We start from the raw sequence: 14,005 nt of genomic DNA on the forward strand, positions 1-14,005 counted from the left end.
GAAGGCAGCCCTCAGTTCAGGCACTTGGGCAACTAGTTGCATTTTCTGGTGGTTTTGAGGGTGGCATCATTTGCTCATTCCTCCCCTGCACTTAAGATAGGCTCTGCACACCTGGCACGGAGCACATGTTGCCTAATCATATTTACTTTTCCAACCATAATCTGTCACTAGCAGGTTCCCCAGGGGACAGAGGCTGAGATGGAGAATTGTGTGCAGGAGTTTCACTGGGCGAGCTCCCGGGAGTGTATAAACCTCTGGAAAACAGAAATTGTATTGAACGTGTGGCGATGTGCTAGATACAGAGACTAGGAGCCTATCAACTAGGTGGCGATTCTGTCGAGGAGGATGACACTTAGCTCGTTGATTTGCTGTGGATTTATTTTGAAGCCCCCTTTGCATAGATAGGCTGACATCACTGCAGGGCTGAACGTGGCCCCGTCCTTATTTAGGGTTCAAAATCTGCCATATTACACAGGCAGTTTCCTCAGGAACTTTCCAGACCCTTCTGCAACGGAGGTGTCAAAAGCAGGAAGAGTTCGCCACCTCCTGGAGAAAGAAGGGACCTACGGCTTCCTGAGCCTCTGGAGCCCGGCTCTCCAACGGAAAGATCCCGTGAGCCGCACATGTGATTTTCAATTTTCTAGTAGCCACACGAGAAAAAACCAAAAGAAACAGGTTAATTTGATTTTAAAAAAATATTGTATTTAACCCAATATATATAAAGTTATTGTCATTTCAACAAGGAATCAATATAAAAATTATTAGACATGTTTCATACTCTGGTTTTTTTTTCTTTTATACACTGAGTCTTCATAATCCAGTGTCAATTCAGACCAGCCACATCTCAAGTGCTCAAGACCTACAGGTGGCTAGGGGCCACGGCAGTGGGCAGTCCAGATCTAGAAACTGAAGTTTAAGGAGAGAGCAATGGTGGGGGGAGGCACATGTGTATGTGTGTGCACGTGTGTGTATACACGTGTATATGTACGTATGTGCACGTGGGGTGAATGTGCCTGTGTAGGGTGTGTGTCTAGGACAAATGGAGAACTTGGGACTTGAGCAAAGACAGAGGTGTCCCAGAGACCTGTTGGCACCATCGGGACCTTTGAGAGAAGTTGGTTTGTTTTGTTCAATCATTCAACATAATTTGTTTAAAATTGACATATAGTTGATTTACAATGTTGTGTTAATTTCTGCTGTATAGCAAAGTGATTCAGTTATACATATATATACAGTCTTTTTCATATATTTTCCGTTATGGTTTATCACAGGATATTGAATATAGTTCCCTGGGCTGTGCAGTAGGACCTTGTTGTTTATCCATTCTATATATAATAGTTTGCATCTGCTAACCCCAAACTCCTAATCCATCCCTTCCCCACCCCCTTCCCCTCTGACAACCGCAAGTCTGTTTTCTATGTCTGTGAGTCTTTTTCTCAACAAAAATCTTTTGAGTACCTACTATGAATCAGAACTATGCTGGATGCTGGAATACAAAGGTACAAAGAAGATACGGTCCCACAGGAGAGACAGGCATGCAAATAAATGGTTGTAATAGAGGGAAATAAATGCAATCAGACAGGTATGACCAGGTAAGTGGGGGAATAAGTGGGGAAAATAGGGCTCTTGGAAGACTTCATAGATAAGAAGCCCCAAGCTGGGGCTTCCCTGGTGGCGCAGTGGTTAAGAATATGCCTGCCAATGTAGGACACACGGGTTTGAGCCCTGGTCCGGGAAGATCCCACATGCTGCGGAGCAATAAAGCCCATGCACCACAACTGCTGAGCCTGCGCTCTAGAGCCCGCAAGCCACAAGTACTGGAGCCCATGCGCCGCATCAAGAGAAGCCACTGCAATGAGAAGGCTGCACACCGCAATGAAGAGTAGCCCCTGCTCTCAGCAACTAGAGAAGGCCCGTGCGCAGCAACAAAGACGCAACTCAGCCATAAATAAATAAATAGATAGATAGATAGATAGATAGATAGAATAAAAAGAAGCCCCAAGCTGAGTATTGTAAGATGAAAAGGAGTTCTTTAGGTAAAACCATGGGTTGAAGTAGAGGAATAAAAAATTACAAGCAGGGCTGCCCTGGTGGAGCAGTGGTTGAGAGTCTGCCTGCCGATGCAGGGGACATGGCATGGGTTCGTGCCCTGGTCTGGGAAGATCCCACATGCCACGGAGCGGCTGGGCCCGTGAGCCATGGCCGCTGAGCCTGCAGGTCCGGAGCCTGTGCTCCGCCACGGGAGAGGCCACAACAGTGAGAGGGCCGTGTACCCCCCCCCCAAAAAAAAAGAAAAAAAAGAAAAAATTACAAGCAGATGGTGAAGCAAGTGCAAAGGCATGGTGGCCCCAAAACGTTGGGATCCTGGCGTGAGCAGCTGAGGCCAGAGCGTGGACTGTGTGCACTGGGGTGCAGAGCTGGAAGGCGGGGTGGGAGGTAGGTGGAAGGAACCAATTCATGAAGGGGCCCTTGTGCCATTCTCTGGTGGACCATGGAAAGCCACAGAAAGACGCTAAACAAAGAAGTCGAATGATCATGTTTATATTTTCAATCTCCTGGGAACAAGGTGGTGAGGCAACTACAGCAATGGCGTAGGCAAGGGATGGAGATGAATTAATAGCAGCAGGTAACATTGATCAAGCGCCTACATTTGCAGGCAGGTGCAAAGCACCTCCCATTCATCATGTCAGTTAAATTCTCAATAGCCCTATCTAGTAGGTACTGTTATTATTCCCATTTTACAGAAAGGAAACCAAGGCTCAGAGAAGTAAAATAAGCTGCCCAAGGTCACATAGTGAGTCAGCGGCAGCACAAGCTTCAAACCCACGTTCATCGAATGGCAGAACCCCAGCCTTAGCCACTGGACCATCCCATCACCACTCCCGCACCAGCCCCCGTGGAGCTGCCCTCCGCGGAGCAGCTCTGGATTTGGGGTTGTGAAAAGGGGGTAGAGGGACCATGACCTGGGCTTTGATGACTTACGGAGCTCAATATCGAGGGCTGACCCTCAGGTGGCCAACTTGGTACCCAGGTAAGTGACCCTGCCATCAACCTGGATGAGGACTCTGGGAAAAGGAAGGGGTTTGGGGAGAAGATGCCACTTGGCACCCGTGGCTGGTCATCCAGGAAACACCCACGTGTTGGTGCTGGGGTGTCGGTGGTGAAGAGCATGGCCTGATTAAGCCACTGCAGCCCTGTTGCTCTGCAAGCTGGTCTGGTGGATTTGCTGTCTTTGGCCCTTGTATCCTCAAGAAGGAGGGAAGCAGGATGAGCCTGTCAAGCCTGGGCTCTCACTATGGCTCAGCCTTCCCACTGTTGCCCTCAGCACAAAGTGTTTCACGGAGTGGATTGCAACCCATCCTCAGAGTCAGGAGTGAGAATGGCCAAAGGCCAGCTGGTCTGGGTCCTGATTCTGACGGTACTGCAGGGTGACCTTGGGCAGACCCCACACTTGGTTCTCCCAGGGCATCAATGCAAGGAGAGGTGAGGCTCCAGGGACAAGAAGAGCCCCTTTAACTCCAAGAGCCCGTGATTCTAGAGCAACACACAGCTGGATCTCAGAGGCGTTTCTCCAGCCAGCCACTGAGGTGTGGGAGGACTCTCCAGGGCAGCTCCCCTCCCGTCCCACTTTCTGAACTAAAGCCCCCAGTGCTGAAGCCAGCCTAGAGCCCCCAAACACTCATTGCAGGGTAGAAGGACCTCTCCGAGCCCGTCTGAATTTGCTACTACATGGAGGTTTGGAGAGGCCGGGCAGGGTAAGGCACCCCCAGCGGGCGGTGTGGGGCCCATGCACACTTCATGCATGGGTCTGGAGAGGCAGCCAGTGGCCAGTTAAGATAGGGACAAGACACGGCCTGCTTCCCAGAGATCAGCTCACTTTGCTGTCAGCTCTGCTGCCTCCTGCACCTGGCCAGCTCCTTAGCAAGGGGAGTGGCCAGGCTAGCTCAGTTTCTGGCAGGCACATTTGTAAATAAGCAAAATTCTCCAAGAAGCATCTCTATTCGCCAAGAAGGGCTAGGTGTTGGGGCCATGAGAGAAGGGGGTTTCTCCATTGGGGAATAAAGGGTTTTTTTCATTCAACAATTATGAAAATAAAAATCAGGCAGTCGCTTCCATCCAGGCTCACCCCACTTGCCAGCCTGGATGTAAAGAGACACTGTCTGGGGGTTTGGGAAGGAGTCAAGACTCAAACCTCGTCCAGGGCATCTCAGGTCTGAGTGAGGGCACTGAAGGTCACCACGAGGTGGGGAGGAATGCACTGAGCTTCTCTCTGTAAAAGGGCTCGGATGAAGCTCAAACTGGGGATGATAGAAAGGGCTTTGAGGGACTTCCCTGGTGGTCCAGTGCCTAAGACTCTGCCTTCCTAATGCAGGGGGCCCGGGTTTGACCTTTGGTTGGGGAACTAGATCCCACATGCTGCAACTAAGAGTTCGCATGCCACAACTAAAAGATCCCGCATGCCGCAACAAATATCGCGCACGTGGCAACAAAGATCCTGCGTGTAGCAACAAAGACCCGGCGCAGCCAAATAAATAAAATAGAAAAAAAGAGAAGAAAGGGCTTTGAGGGAGCATGGGCAGGAGAGGGCTAGAGAGTGCTGCTCTCCCCCACCCCAGCTTCAACTCCTCAGGTATACAGAGGAGAGGCTGGGAAACGGGCCAAGTGGAAGGACAGAAACCTCAGACGGTACCCACCAAGATGTTACATTATTGCGTGTCAGTGCTGTGCCAGGCACTTACTAGGCACCAGGGTTACACATATAAATACAAGAGGATCCACGTGCTCAGAACAGGTTTAGCAAGGGAGGGGTCAGCATTTGAAATCTAGGTCTCTTGCCTGCAGCCTAGAACGTTCTTGGTAGTGGTGCGGGAGCGGGGCACAGCACAGTCTGGCCCAGTGCTTCACAAAGTAGGGGCTCATACTTCCTCCCTCACAGGCAGATCATCTATGTAAAGGTGGGTAATCTATGTAAGCACTTATCATAGTACCTGGCATTAAGTTACAGCTCAATAAATGGTTGCTATTATTAGCTGTTATTATAAGAAGCCACAGAATAAACACGGCACATCTTCCTGGAGTGCTAATTTTACTCAACGATTAGGGAAAAAAGGACATTCTTTTTATATTAAAACAAACACTGGCATAAGCTGGAGTAGAACGCAAAGCTCACTTGGATTTTTTACCTCAAACAAAGATTTCGGGCGTTCATTGCCCTGCCCCTCCTAACGACTTGCTCACCCCCCATCCCTTGATGGACACAGGACTAGAAAAGCCCCTGCAGGGACTTCCCTGGCGGTCCAGTGGTTAGGACTCCATGCTCTCACTGCCGAGGGCCCGGGGTTGGATTCAATCCCTGGTTGGGGAACTAACATCCCACAAGCCACGTGGCGTGGACAAAAAAAAAAGACCCTGCACTTGAGTCAGGAAACCTGGGTTCCAACCTGGCTCTGCCAGTTACTACCTTGTGACCTTAGGCGCTGAATTCCTTGGGTTCTGTTTCCTCACTGGTACAAGAGGGTTAGTTACGCCTATATTCCAGATTGTGATAACAAACAAGATAATGTATGTGAATGTGCCTGGCAAAGTGCCTGGTCAATAATAGGTGATCAATAAATAAATGTTAGGTGATCGGGGCCAAGGAGACAGAGCTAAAGGGACATGGTAGATGGAATAGAAGTTACTATGTCACTGCTACTAAGCCTCCCAGGTCTTTATGGGGAAGGGAGTGGGGAACTGTGTCCTTACAGCAATGATACCAGATGGCCATTCTGCACTGTGGTCTGTGATGGGAAGCCGATGATTTGGGAACCCAGCTGTGGCCCTGAATCATATACTGATTCCCCTTAAGCTCTTTTTCTATATCTTAGTATGTGAGTTTTCTAAGATACAGGTCCATATTGGGCCCCCCCCCACCCCAAGCCCAATAATTACCAATATTACTTATTACTCAATAAGTACTTGGCTCAGGGCATCTCATGTACTCAGATTGCCATCTGTGCTTCACGCATGTTCTTCTTCTTCTTTTTTCTATTTTTTTAAAAATGTTTTTTCTTTCATGAGTGTTCTTATAACTTTTCCATGAGTGTAGTCTGTATCCTCAGCAGTCTATAAAGTACCCAATGACTTTCTGGAAGAAACTAAATACTGTAATATTGAATCATCTTACTAATCTTCCATTGATGGTCTTGCAGAAAATTGTGGGAAAAGAAAAAAGATTTTAACTGAGAAAGGTGAGGGCTATAGCTTGATTATTCCTAATTTCCTTTCAACAACCCATTATGAATCTGTCTGCTGAGAATACATCTAAATCATTTGGAACTTACTTAGGAGACACATTAGTATAATTACTTTTTATATTTTAAAATGGCAATCTGGAGCAGATCATAGGTCTAAGAGTTCTTCCAATCTAGAATTTTAGTCTAGGCAGGGGGCTTGAAATATTATAATAATGTAATATTATAAAAAAAGTTCCTTTATTGAGGGAACTATATGCCAGGCACTGGTCTATTTCACTTAATCCTCTCAAATGCCAGATGAGACGGGTACTGCTATTACCTCCCCAATTTTACAGATGAGAAAATTAAGGTGAAAACAAGTTTATCAGCTTGCCAACTTTATAAGACTAGTAAATGGCAGTGCTGAAAATTGGAATCAAACTCTTCTTGTTCGTTATGCGGGCTTTCTCTAGTTGTGGTGAGCGGGGGCTAGTCTTCCTTGGGGCACGCAGGCTTCTCATTGTGGTGGCTTCTATTGTTGCGGAACACGGGCTCTAGGTGCGCGGGCTCAGTGCCTCCACAGCATGTGGGATCTTCCCGGGCCTGGGATTGAACTCATGTACCCTGCATTGTCAGGCAGATTCTCACACTGCGCCACCGGGGAATCCCCTATGGCTTCTACTCTTAAATACCTCACTATCCTACCTCTTGCCATGCATAAACCTCAACGAGCTTTGAACTCATTTAGATGTATTTAAAGCCAAACCACAGGGGCCACTAACACTTGCTTACCTTTCTTATTTATTTAATTTTATTTATTTTTGGCTGCGTGGGGTCTTCGTTGTTGCGCGCGGGCTTTCTCTAGTTGCGGCGAGCGGGGGCTACTCTTCATTGTGGTGCACGGGCTTCTCATTGCGGTGGCTTCTCTTGTTGCGGAGCACGGGCTCTAGGCACTCAAGCTTCAGTAGTTTCGGCGCGCGGGCTCAGTAGTTGTGGCTCTCGGGCTCTAAAGCGCAGGCTCAACAGTTGTGGTGCACGGGCTTGGTTGTTCTGCGGCATGTGGATGGTTGCTCTGCGGCATGTGGGATCTTCCCGGACCAGGGCTCGAACCCGTGTCCCCTGCATTGGCAGGCGGATTCTAAACCACTGTGCCACCAGGGAAGCCCAACTTGCTTACCTTTCTGATCTTTCTCTGGGACTCCTTCACCAACCCCTTGACCAATCCCTGAGGGGTCATAACCTTCCAGGCTGTGCACGGAATTCCCTAACGCAATACACTCTAGATACACTCTCTATGTGGCCTTGCTTACAAGCTGCCTTGGAGCTGCTTTTAAGCTATTTAATGTGTACAGTACATGTTTTGCCTCCCCAACTAGATTGTAAACACCTAGAGGACAGAAACTGTACCTTGTTCTTTCTGTATCCCTCTCAGTGCCTATGACTAGACTGGAGACGCCAGGGGAGCTCATTAAGTGTTGTTGACACTCTTCGGACCATCCTCCGTCCCACTTCGGCCACTCCCCTTTTCCTCGGTGACCACTCTACTTCCTCCTCCTGGGTCCCCACCCCTGCCCGCTCCCTCTACTTTTATCCCCTCTAGCCCCGCTCGCCCTCGTGGAGTTCATCCGTTCCCACCACGTCCCCCGCCCCAGGCAGAATCTCCAGCGTCCCCTAGCGACAAGGCGGTAGCCCCTAGCAACCGCATCTCGGTTTCCTGACGACGACGGCACGTAAGGTCACGTCAGTGCGCCGTGGTTCCGCCCCCGGCGCCGGCTGGCCCCGCCTGCCCGCGCCTCTTTCGTCGCCGCCGCTGCTGCCGTTTCTGCTGCCGCTGCTGCTGCCGCCGCCGCCGCCGCCGCCGCCGCCGCCCGAGACTCGCGCAGAGCAGTTATGGCGGATCCAGCAGCACCCGCGCCCGCAGTCTCGGCTCCCGCCCAGGTCCCAGACACGGCCCCGGACGAGACCTCGGCCCCGGACGCAGCCCCCGCCCCGGCCCCGGCGCCCGCCCCGGACTCGGCCTCCGGGCCGTCCTCGGACTCCGGTCCCGAAGCCGGCTCGCAGCGGCTGCTCTTCTCTCACGACCTGGTGTCGGGCCGTTACCGCGGCTCGGTGCACTTCGGGCTGGTGCGCCTCATCCACGGCGAGGACTCGGACTCGGAGGGCGAGGAGGAGGGCCGCGGGAGCTCGGGCTGCTCCGAGGCGGGGGGCGCGGGCCACGAGGAGGGCCGGGCCAGCCCGCTGCGCCGCGGCTACGTGCGCGTCCAGTGGTACCCGGAGGGCGTCAAGCAGCACGTGAAGGAGACCAAGGTGCGGCTGGGCGGCGGGCCGGCGGGCGGGGGCCGGGGCCGGGGCCGGGGGCCGACGGAGGACCGAGTTGGCAGCTAGAGCCCTAGGGTAGGAGTGGAGACGTGCGGGTCGCTGCCCGGAATGGTGCAACTGCAGTGGGCCGAGGTGGGAGGACAAGCCTCAGCGGAGGGGACGCTCCGGTGCAAAGTCATTGCACCAGCCCTGGGCCACCGGGCCCCGGGCTTCCGCACACGGAGGACTCCCAAGCCGTACTAGGCTGCGGTGTCGGCCTCAAGATTGTGTATGTGGACCCACTCTAGTGGGGGGAACTCCTGGGGCTCTCGGGCACGCTCGGCTTTACACCGGTGCGGCGTTTTGCTGACCCCCAAGGAGCTACATGCTGCATTGTGCATCCAGAAAGGAAGGCCGTGCCGGTCCGGTCCGTGCAGGGAGGGGTTGTGGCATTCCAAAACAAAGATAGAGGTGAAAATCGCGGCCGACATAAAACCCCGAGAAGTTCACTAGATTACAGAATGCGTTATTATGGGTGAAGAAAACCAACTCCTTTGTGTTTTACCTTGTTGTCTCGTTTTAATTGCTGCAGGGAACTTTGAGTAAATCATTAACAATCAGAGCTGTGATATTAATAGTACTGGGGGAGCAGGGAGGGATGTGACAGCTGCTGACTGGGATTGATGACTCTTAAGTACAGTTGGACTAATTGAAAAAAAAAAAAACTATAGGACTATGGATGGAGGAGAGCCACCCATTTGGAAACCTGAAGGGTTTTTTTTTTTTTTTTACCTGAGGCCATTAAGGAAACGTCAGACTCCCTTATGATGTTGGTGAATACTGCAGTTTTACAAAACTGCAAAAAGCATTCATTGTCATAAACCTGAAACTGTGAACCAAGGTTGGTTTGGTGGTTTTTATGACTTGTTTTCTTGAGTGCGAATTCCTATCAGTGATTCAGACAGACACACACGCCCCCTGTATTTTTCACCCCTTCTTCATCTCCTCCTCCTTCTCTCCTTCAAGAAAACATTTCGAATGCTTCTTAAAAATTACCACCAGTATTGCTGTGTTGGGAAGCAGGAATCAGGCCTGGGCTGGTTTAGCTGCCTGGGATGTTGAGTGGTGTGATTTCAGGGGAGGGCACTTTAGAAGTTAATCTGGGTTTCTCACACCCTGGGAGACAAAGGTGACCTGCACAAGGGGTCTGTGATGACAGCTCAGGCGGGGAAAAAGGCCCCACTCCCAGGAAGAGCCTATGATCCATTTCCTAGTGGCAGAAGTGACTGCTGATACCAGCAAGGTCTTTTTCCTGGCCAGCGCACGGGCATCCACAGACATAGAAATCTGCACACAGGACCCCTGGCTTCCCCTCAGAGAAATACAAATCAGGCGGTAGCTTCTCTGACTCGGAGAGAAAACAATAAGTTCATGCAAAAGTATGTGGAAAAGATTACTTTTTGCAGCAGAATGCTTCTTAAAAATTACCACCAGTGTTGCCGTGTTGGGAAGGGAAGATTTTTGCTCTTTACGCTGTGTTTGTGCATTGTCACACTAGCAAATGGTTGCTAGCGTTTTCCCGTGGGTTCTTAAAAAATGTTTTTCCCTAACCATCTTCTCTAAAGGTTTGTGACTTTGGAACGGAACTCGTTTTACTCTGTCATGGCCTCCTGCCCTGGGACTCAGGGAGGCAGGCCTAGCTCACTGCCGGGAGCTGCCATGTTTATCAGTTGTTGTTCCTGTTCATCTTGACACTGGTGGTTAACTTTGTTTACAGTTATGTTCAGTCTGCCTCCCTCCACCATGTGTAATTATACGAAGTTTGACTTAAAATACCTATTTTAGAATCTAGTAGAAAGTAGCTTCAAGGCACCAGCTTGGATATATTTTGAAGCTGCCGTCTTGACTTGCTTTGAATTTGTTGGAATCCATCGTGGCTCCACTGGTGATGTTTTCTTTGCCATTGTAGTTTCTGCAGCTTCTGAGCTTGGCAGAAGCTAAGGGATATAAGAATTCTAGGAAGTGGTGACATGTAGTGTCTATTCATGGATGGCAGGACCCACTGCTGCTTTTAGGATTTGAGAGTAGGCTTACTGGGGAGGGAGAGGCGAGTTTATACCTGATAGGCACCTCTCTGTTACCCAGAGCCGTAGGCACAGATGACCCTGGTCAGCTGAATGTCTCTCTTGCTTTGCTCCTGACCACCCACTAGGGTGACGGGGTGGGTCCTGGGACCTTGCAGCATTGTGGTTTAGGAAGATTTTCCTTCTCACCTCCCACTCCTTATAAATCCATTGAGATGACGGTGTGCTGTAAAGGAAAGACCGTTAGACCAAGGCTGAGCATTTAGGTGCTGATTCCTAGTCCCGCACTAATCTGGTTATGAGATTTGAGAACCCAGTTATTGATAGAATAAACTAGTGACAATCTTGGGAAACTTCTTTCTTTTTAAAGCTGCCACCTATTGGCATTTTGTAAGTAGTGTCCTGTTAGTGTGGGTTGTTTAGTAGGCTGTGGAGTGTTTTCGTAGTTTTCGTGTTAGTACGGTAGACAATGAGTAATCTTAGTCTCTTAATTTCTTTTAAGTTTTTAATGAACAAATTCAGAAAATTCAGAGAGAGAGATGAAGGGGCTGGCCAACAAGTCCTATCCCCTCCTGGCCACTACCATGAAAATTATCAACAGAAATAAAATAAGGAGTTCTTCCTAGAAACTGGAATTTATGGTCCAGCGCCTGAGGCTTCAAGCAGCCAAAGTTACGCTTCTTCAGGACGTAAAAGAAGCGCGCGGTTCGTGCTCCTTCCTTTCCCTGAGCCCCTGACCCCTTCAGCGTGGGAGCTGATTTATCTACTTGAAACTTTTCCCATTTGGCCAGGGATCTCCTATGCGGAGATTTGCCCCATCCCCATCAGCGGTCATCCTTTGAGTAAATGTTTGGAATAAAGCCAAATGCCGATAGCCTCTTCCCCTTCTCGAGCATTGGCTAGACGTGGTGGGTCTTTCTGGTCTCCACGTGAGATGGTTGGACAGAGTGGCCCCTATAAGGAAGAGAGCTAATTGCTGTCTGTCCAGGTTTAGGGCCTTCCTGTTTACACTGCTTTAGCTTTCCTTTGCTTTCCCATCTCTCGTGCGTTGTCTTTTGCTCTCAGTTGCCACAACTTTCAGGGTCTTACCTGGCTTGAAATTTCATGTCTAAATTAAAGCTGTCTGTTCGTGATCATCCTGCTTTTGTGAGATGTTTTGTGTGGGGGGTGTGTGTGTGTGTAGCATCCCTGATGTCAGGAATTGGCTTTTCAGTCTATTTTTGTCTCCTACTCAGGCCATCATTTCCATGGGGAAAGCTATTTAAGTGTCGCATCACAGCCTGCGAAGTTTGCTTCCTTCTCTTGTCCAGGTGCTGGGCTCATTAAAAGCAGTTGTGCTTAGTGATGTAAGGTTAAGCAAGATGCAGGACTAAGTGCATCTAATTGCATTTTATTCAGGTAGGATCACAGCGCTTGTGGCATCTCACCGTTGTTCTGTGATTTTAGTCTTCGCCCCTTGGCTTCTGGTTTCTAACTCCTAGGCCTCAGTGCCTTCGTGGTGCCTCTGTCTGGCTCGCCACCTGACTCAAGGGCACTTTCACCAGATGAAGGGCGTGTGTTTGTGTCCCGTGATTGGAAGTCAAAACCCTTGGGTGCTCTTCCTGTCTGTCACCTACTCTGAATGACCTTGGCCTTGTCACTGCCTCATTTTGTCTCTCTGCAATAAAATACGAGGTCTGTCTTTCTAGCCCCTGAAATGAGCCTGCACAGGTGGAATAACCAGAAGTGTTGCCAGGTGGTGCCCGTAGCAGCCACTTGGCTCTTAGCAGACACCATCCTGATGTCCATCAGACAGAGCCAGCCCCGTCCCTGCAGGAGATCACGTCCATGTGTCATAGGGTGATGCCACTCGAAAGAGAAGCAAAAGGTGCACCACAGGGGTTTGTTTCAGGGGTGTAGGAATTCCTGTTTGATGATGTTGTTGCTTGTGACCTGGTGGATTATAGATTTGATTTCTTTATTAAGCCTTTTCTATAAATACTCATGATCTTCACTCCTCTGTTACTTTATAAGAAATTCAGTAGTGCACGTTTAAAGTAACGTCTGCTGAAGTCCACCAACCTCCAGGAGGGGGAGGGAATGAATATGTATGTATGTTATGTATATCTTCCAGAATCCAGGAGGCATCTTTTGAAATTCCCAAAAGACAGGTAACGGGATTATGAATTATAGGGATGACAGAGTATTGCTTTTGTACTTAAAGATTACATAATGTTTGTTCTTCTCATTATTGTGGTACTACGTGCTGGGCACTCCATAAGTGCTTTATGTGTATTGCTCACTTAATGCTTGCAGTACCCCTGTGAATTAGGTACTGTTATCATCCCTGTATTTCAGAGGAGGAAACTTAGGAACAGAGAAGTTGAGTAACTTGTCCAATGTCACACTGCTAATAAGTGGAGGAACCCAAATACAAATGGAAGTAAATATAGTTTGCTGTCATCTGAGAATTCACAGGTCGTTAATATATCGAGTTCCCTAATCAAACATGAGTCACAAACCCTGTGATTGGCATTAATCATCCAGTCTTTGCACACTTAGAAGTCATAGTGGAGTAGGCGGGAAGCGCAGGTGAGGAGAAAGGGCAGGGCATTGGGATGGGTGGGAGGTGGACCAGCGGCCGCAAGGGAGGGGATCATGGCTGGGAGCAGGCGTGTGGGGGAAACACCATGTTGGCGCTGCAGGGCGCTTCTCTTCTACAGTTGTCATTCCCTGGCCCCTCGGTCGTTATCAAAATAATGGTCAGAAAACACATTTTATTTCCGGAGAACTTGTGAACACCCCTAGATGTTGAGTGTAAGGAACCTTTGTAAGTCTGATTCCCCACCTGCATCTCCCATAGCAGAGCAGGTCTGAGTAACTGGTCTTTCTGTGTTGTCTTAGAAAAGGTTGGTGTTAGGAAATCCAGCCTGACCTCGTGCCCCCTCTCCTGCTGCTGTTGTCACCCTCCGGCTGGGAATGCTGAGTCACGAGTCAGGTTCAGGTTCGGAAGGACTCCTCGGAGAGAGGCTGAGTTCCGCTCAGTTCCAGTCCCTTCTCCTGTCAGTTTCCCGGCAGACTCTGCTCCCCACCTGTTTTGGCTTTAGGACATTGAAGGTCTTTTAGTGCTTTCCCCATCCCCACATCACTGGTATTCCTACTTTTTTCTTTGTCATTTTCCTGTTCCATTGAAAGGAACTTTTTCTCTTTTTTACTCTTTTCCCCAGGGGCCTCATGGAATCCAGTGGAACATCTATGGGGCCAGTACTTTACAAGAGGGGTGCAGGTATAGTGTGTGACGTGAATTGCCGTCACAACAATGCTGGACCCGTGATCAGTGTTAGCTGACCCTGTGGTCCCCTCAGAGTTGAATTTAGGGCGATTTCGGTGATGAGTGGGTTCTCTCTTAAAAAGCCTTAACCCTTGGAA

The 14,005-nt window shown here is 49.5% G+C and overlaps 1 protein-coding gene across 2 annotated transcripts in view; it reads left to right on the forward strand.

Annotated features, from left to right (window-relative positions):
• The first annotated feature begins 8,015 nt into the window (after window positions 1–8,015).
• The window catches only part of UBE2O (ubiquitin conjugating enzyme E2 O), a 56,236-nt gene continuing 50,246 nt past the window's right edge, over window positions 8,016–14,005 (forward strand). For both annotated transcript variants that reach the window (XM_060132871.1, XM_060132872.1), the window contains exon 1: window positions 8,016–8,522. In XM_060132871.1, the coding sequence (XP_059988854.1) occupies window positions 8,106–8,522 (417 nt within the window). In that variant the 5' untranslated portion in view covers window positions 8,016–8,105. The remainder of the gene's footprint in view (window positions 8,523–14,005) is intronic.

The sequence above is a fragment of the Lagenorhynchus albirostris genome, chromosome 20 (assembly GCF_949774975.1).
Source record: "Lagenorhynchus albirostris chromosome 20, mLagAlb1.1, whole genome shotgun sequence".
Taxonomy (NCBI): domain Eukaryota; kingdom Metazoa; phylum Chordata; class Mammalia; order Artiodactyla; family Delphinidae; genus Lagenorhynchus; species Lagenorhynchus albirostris.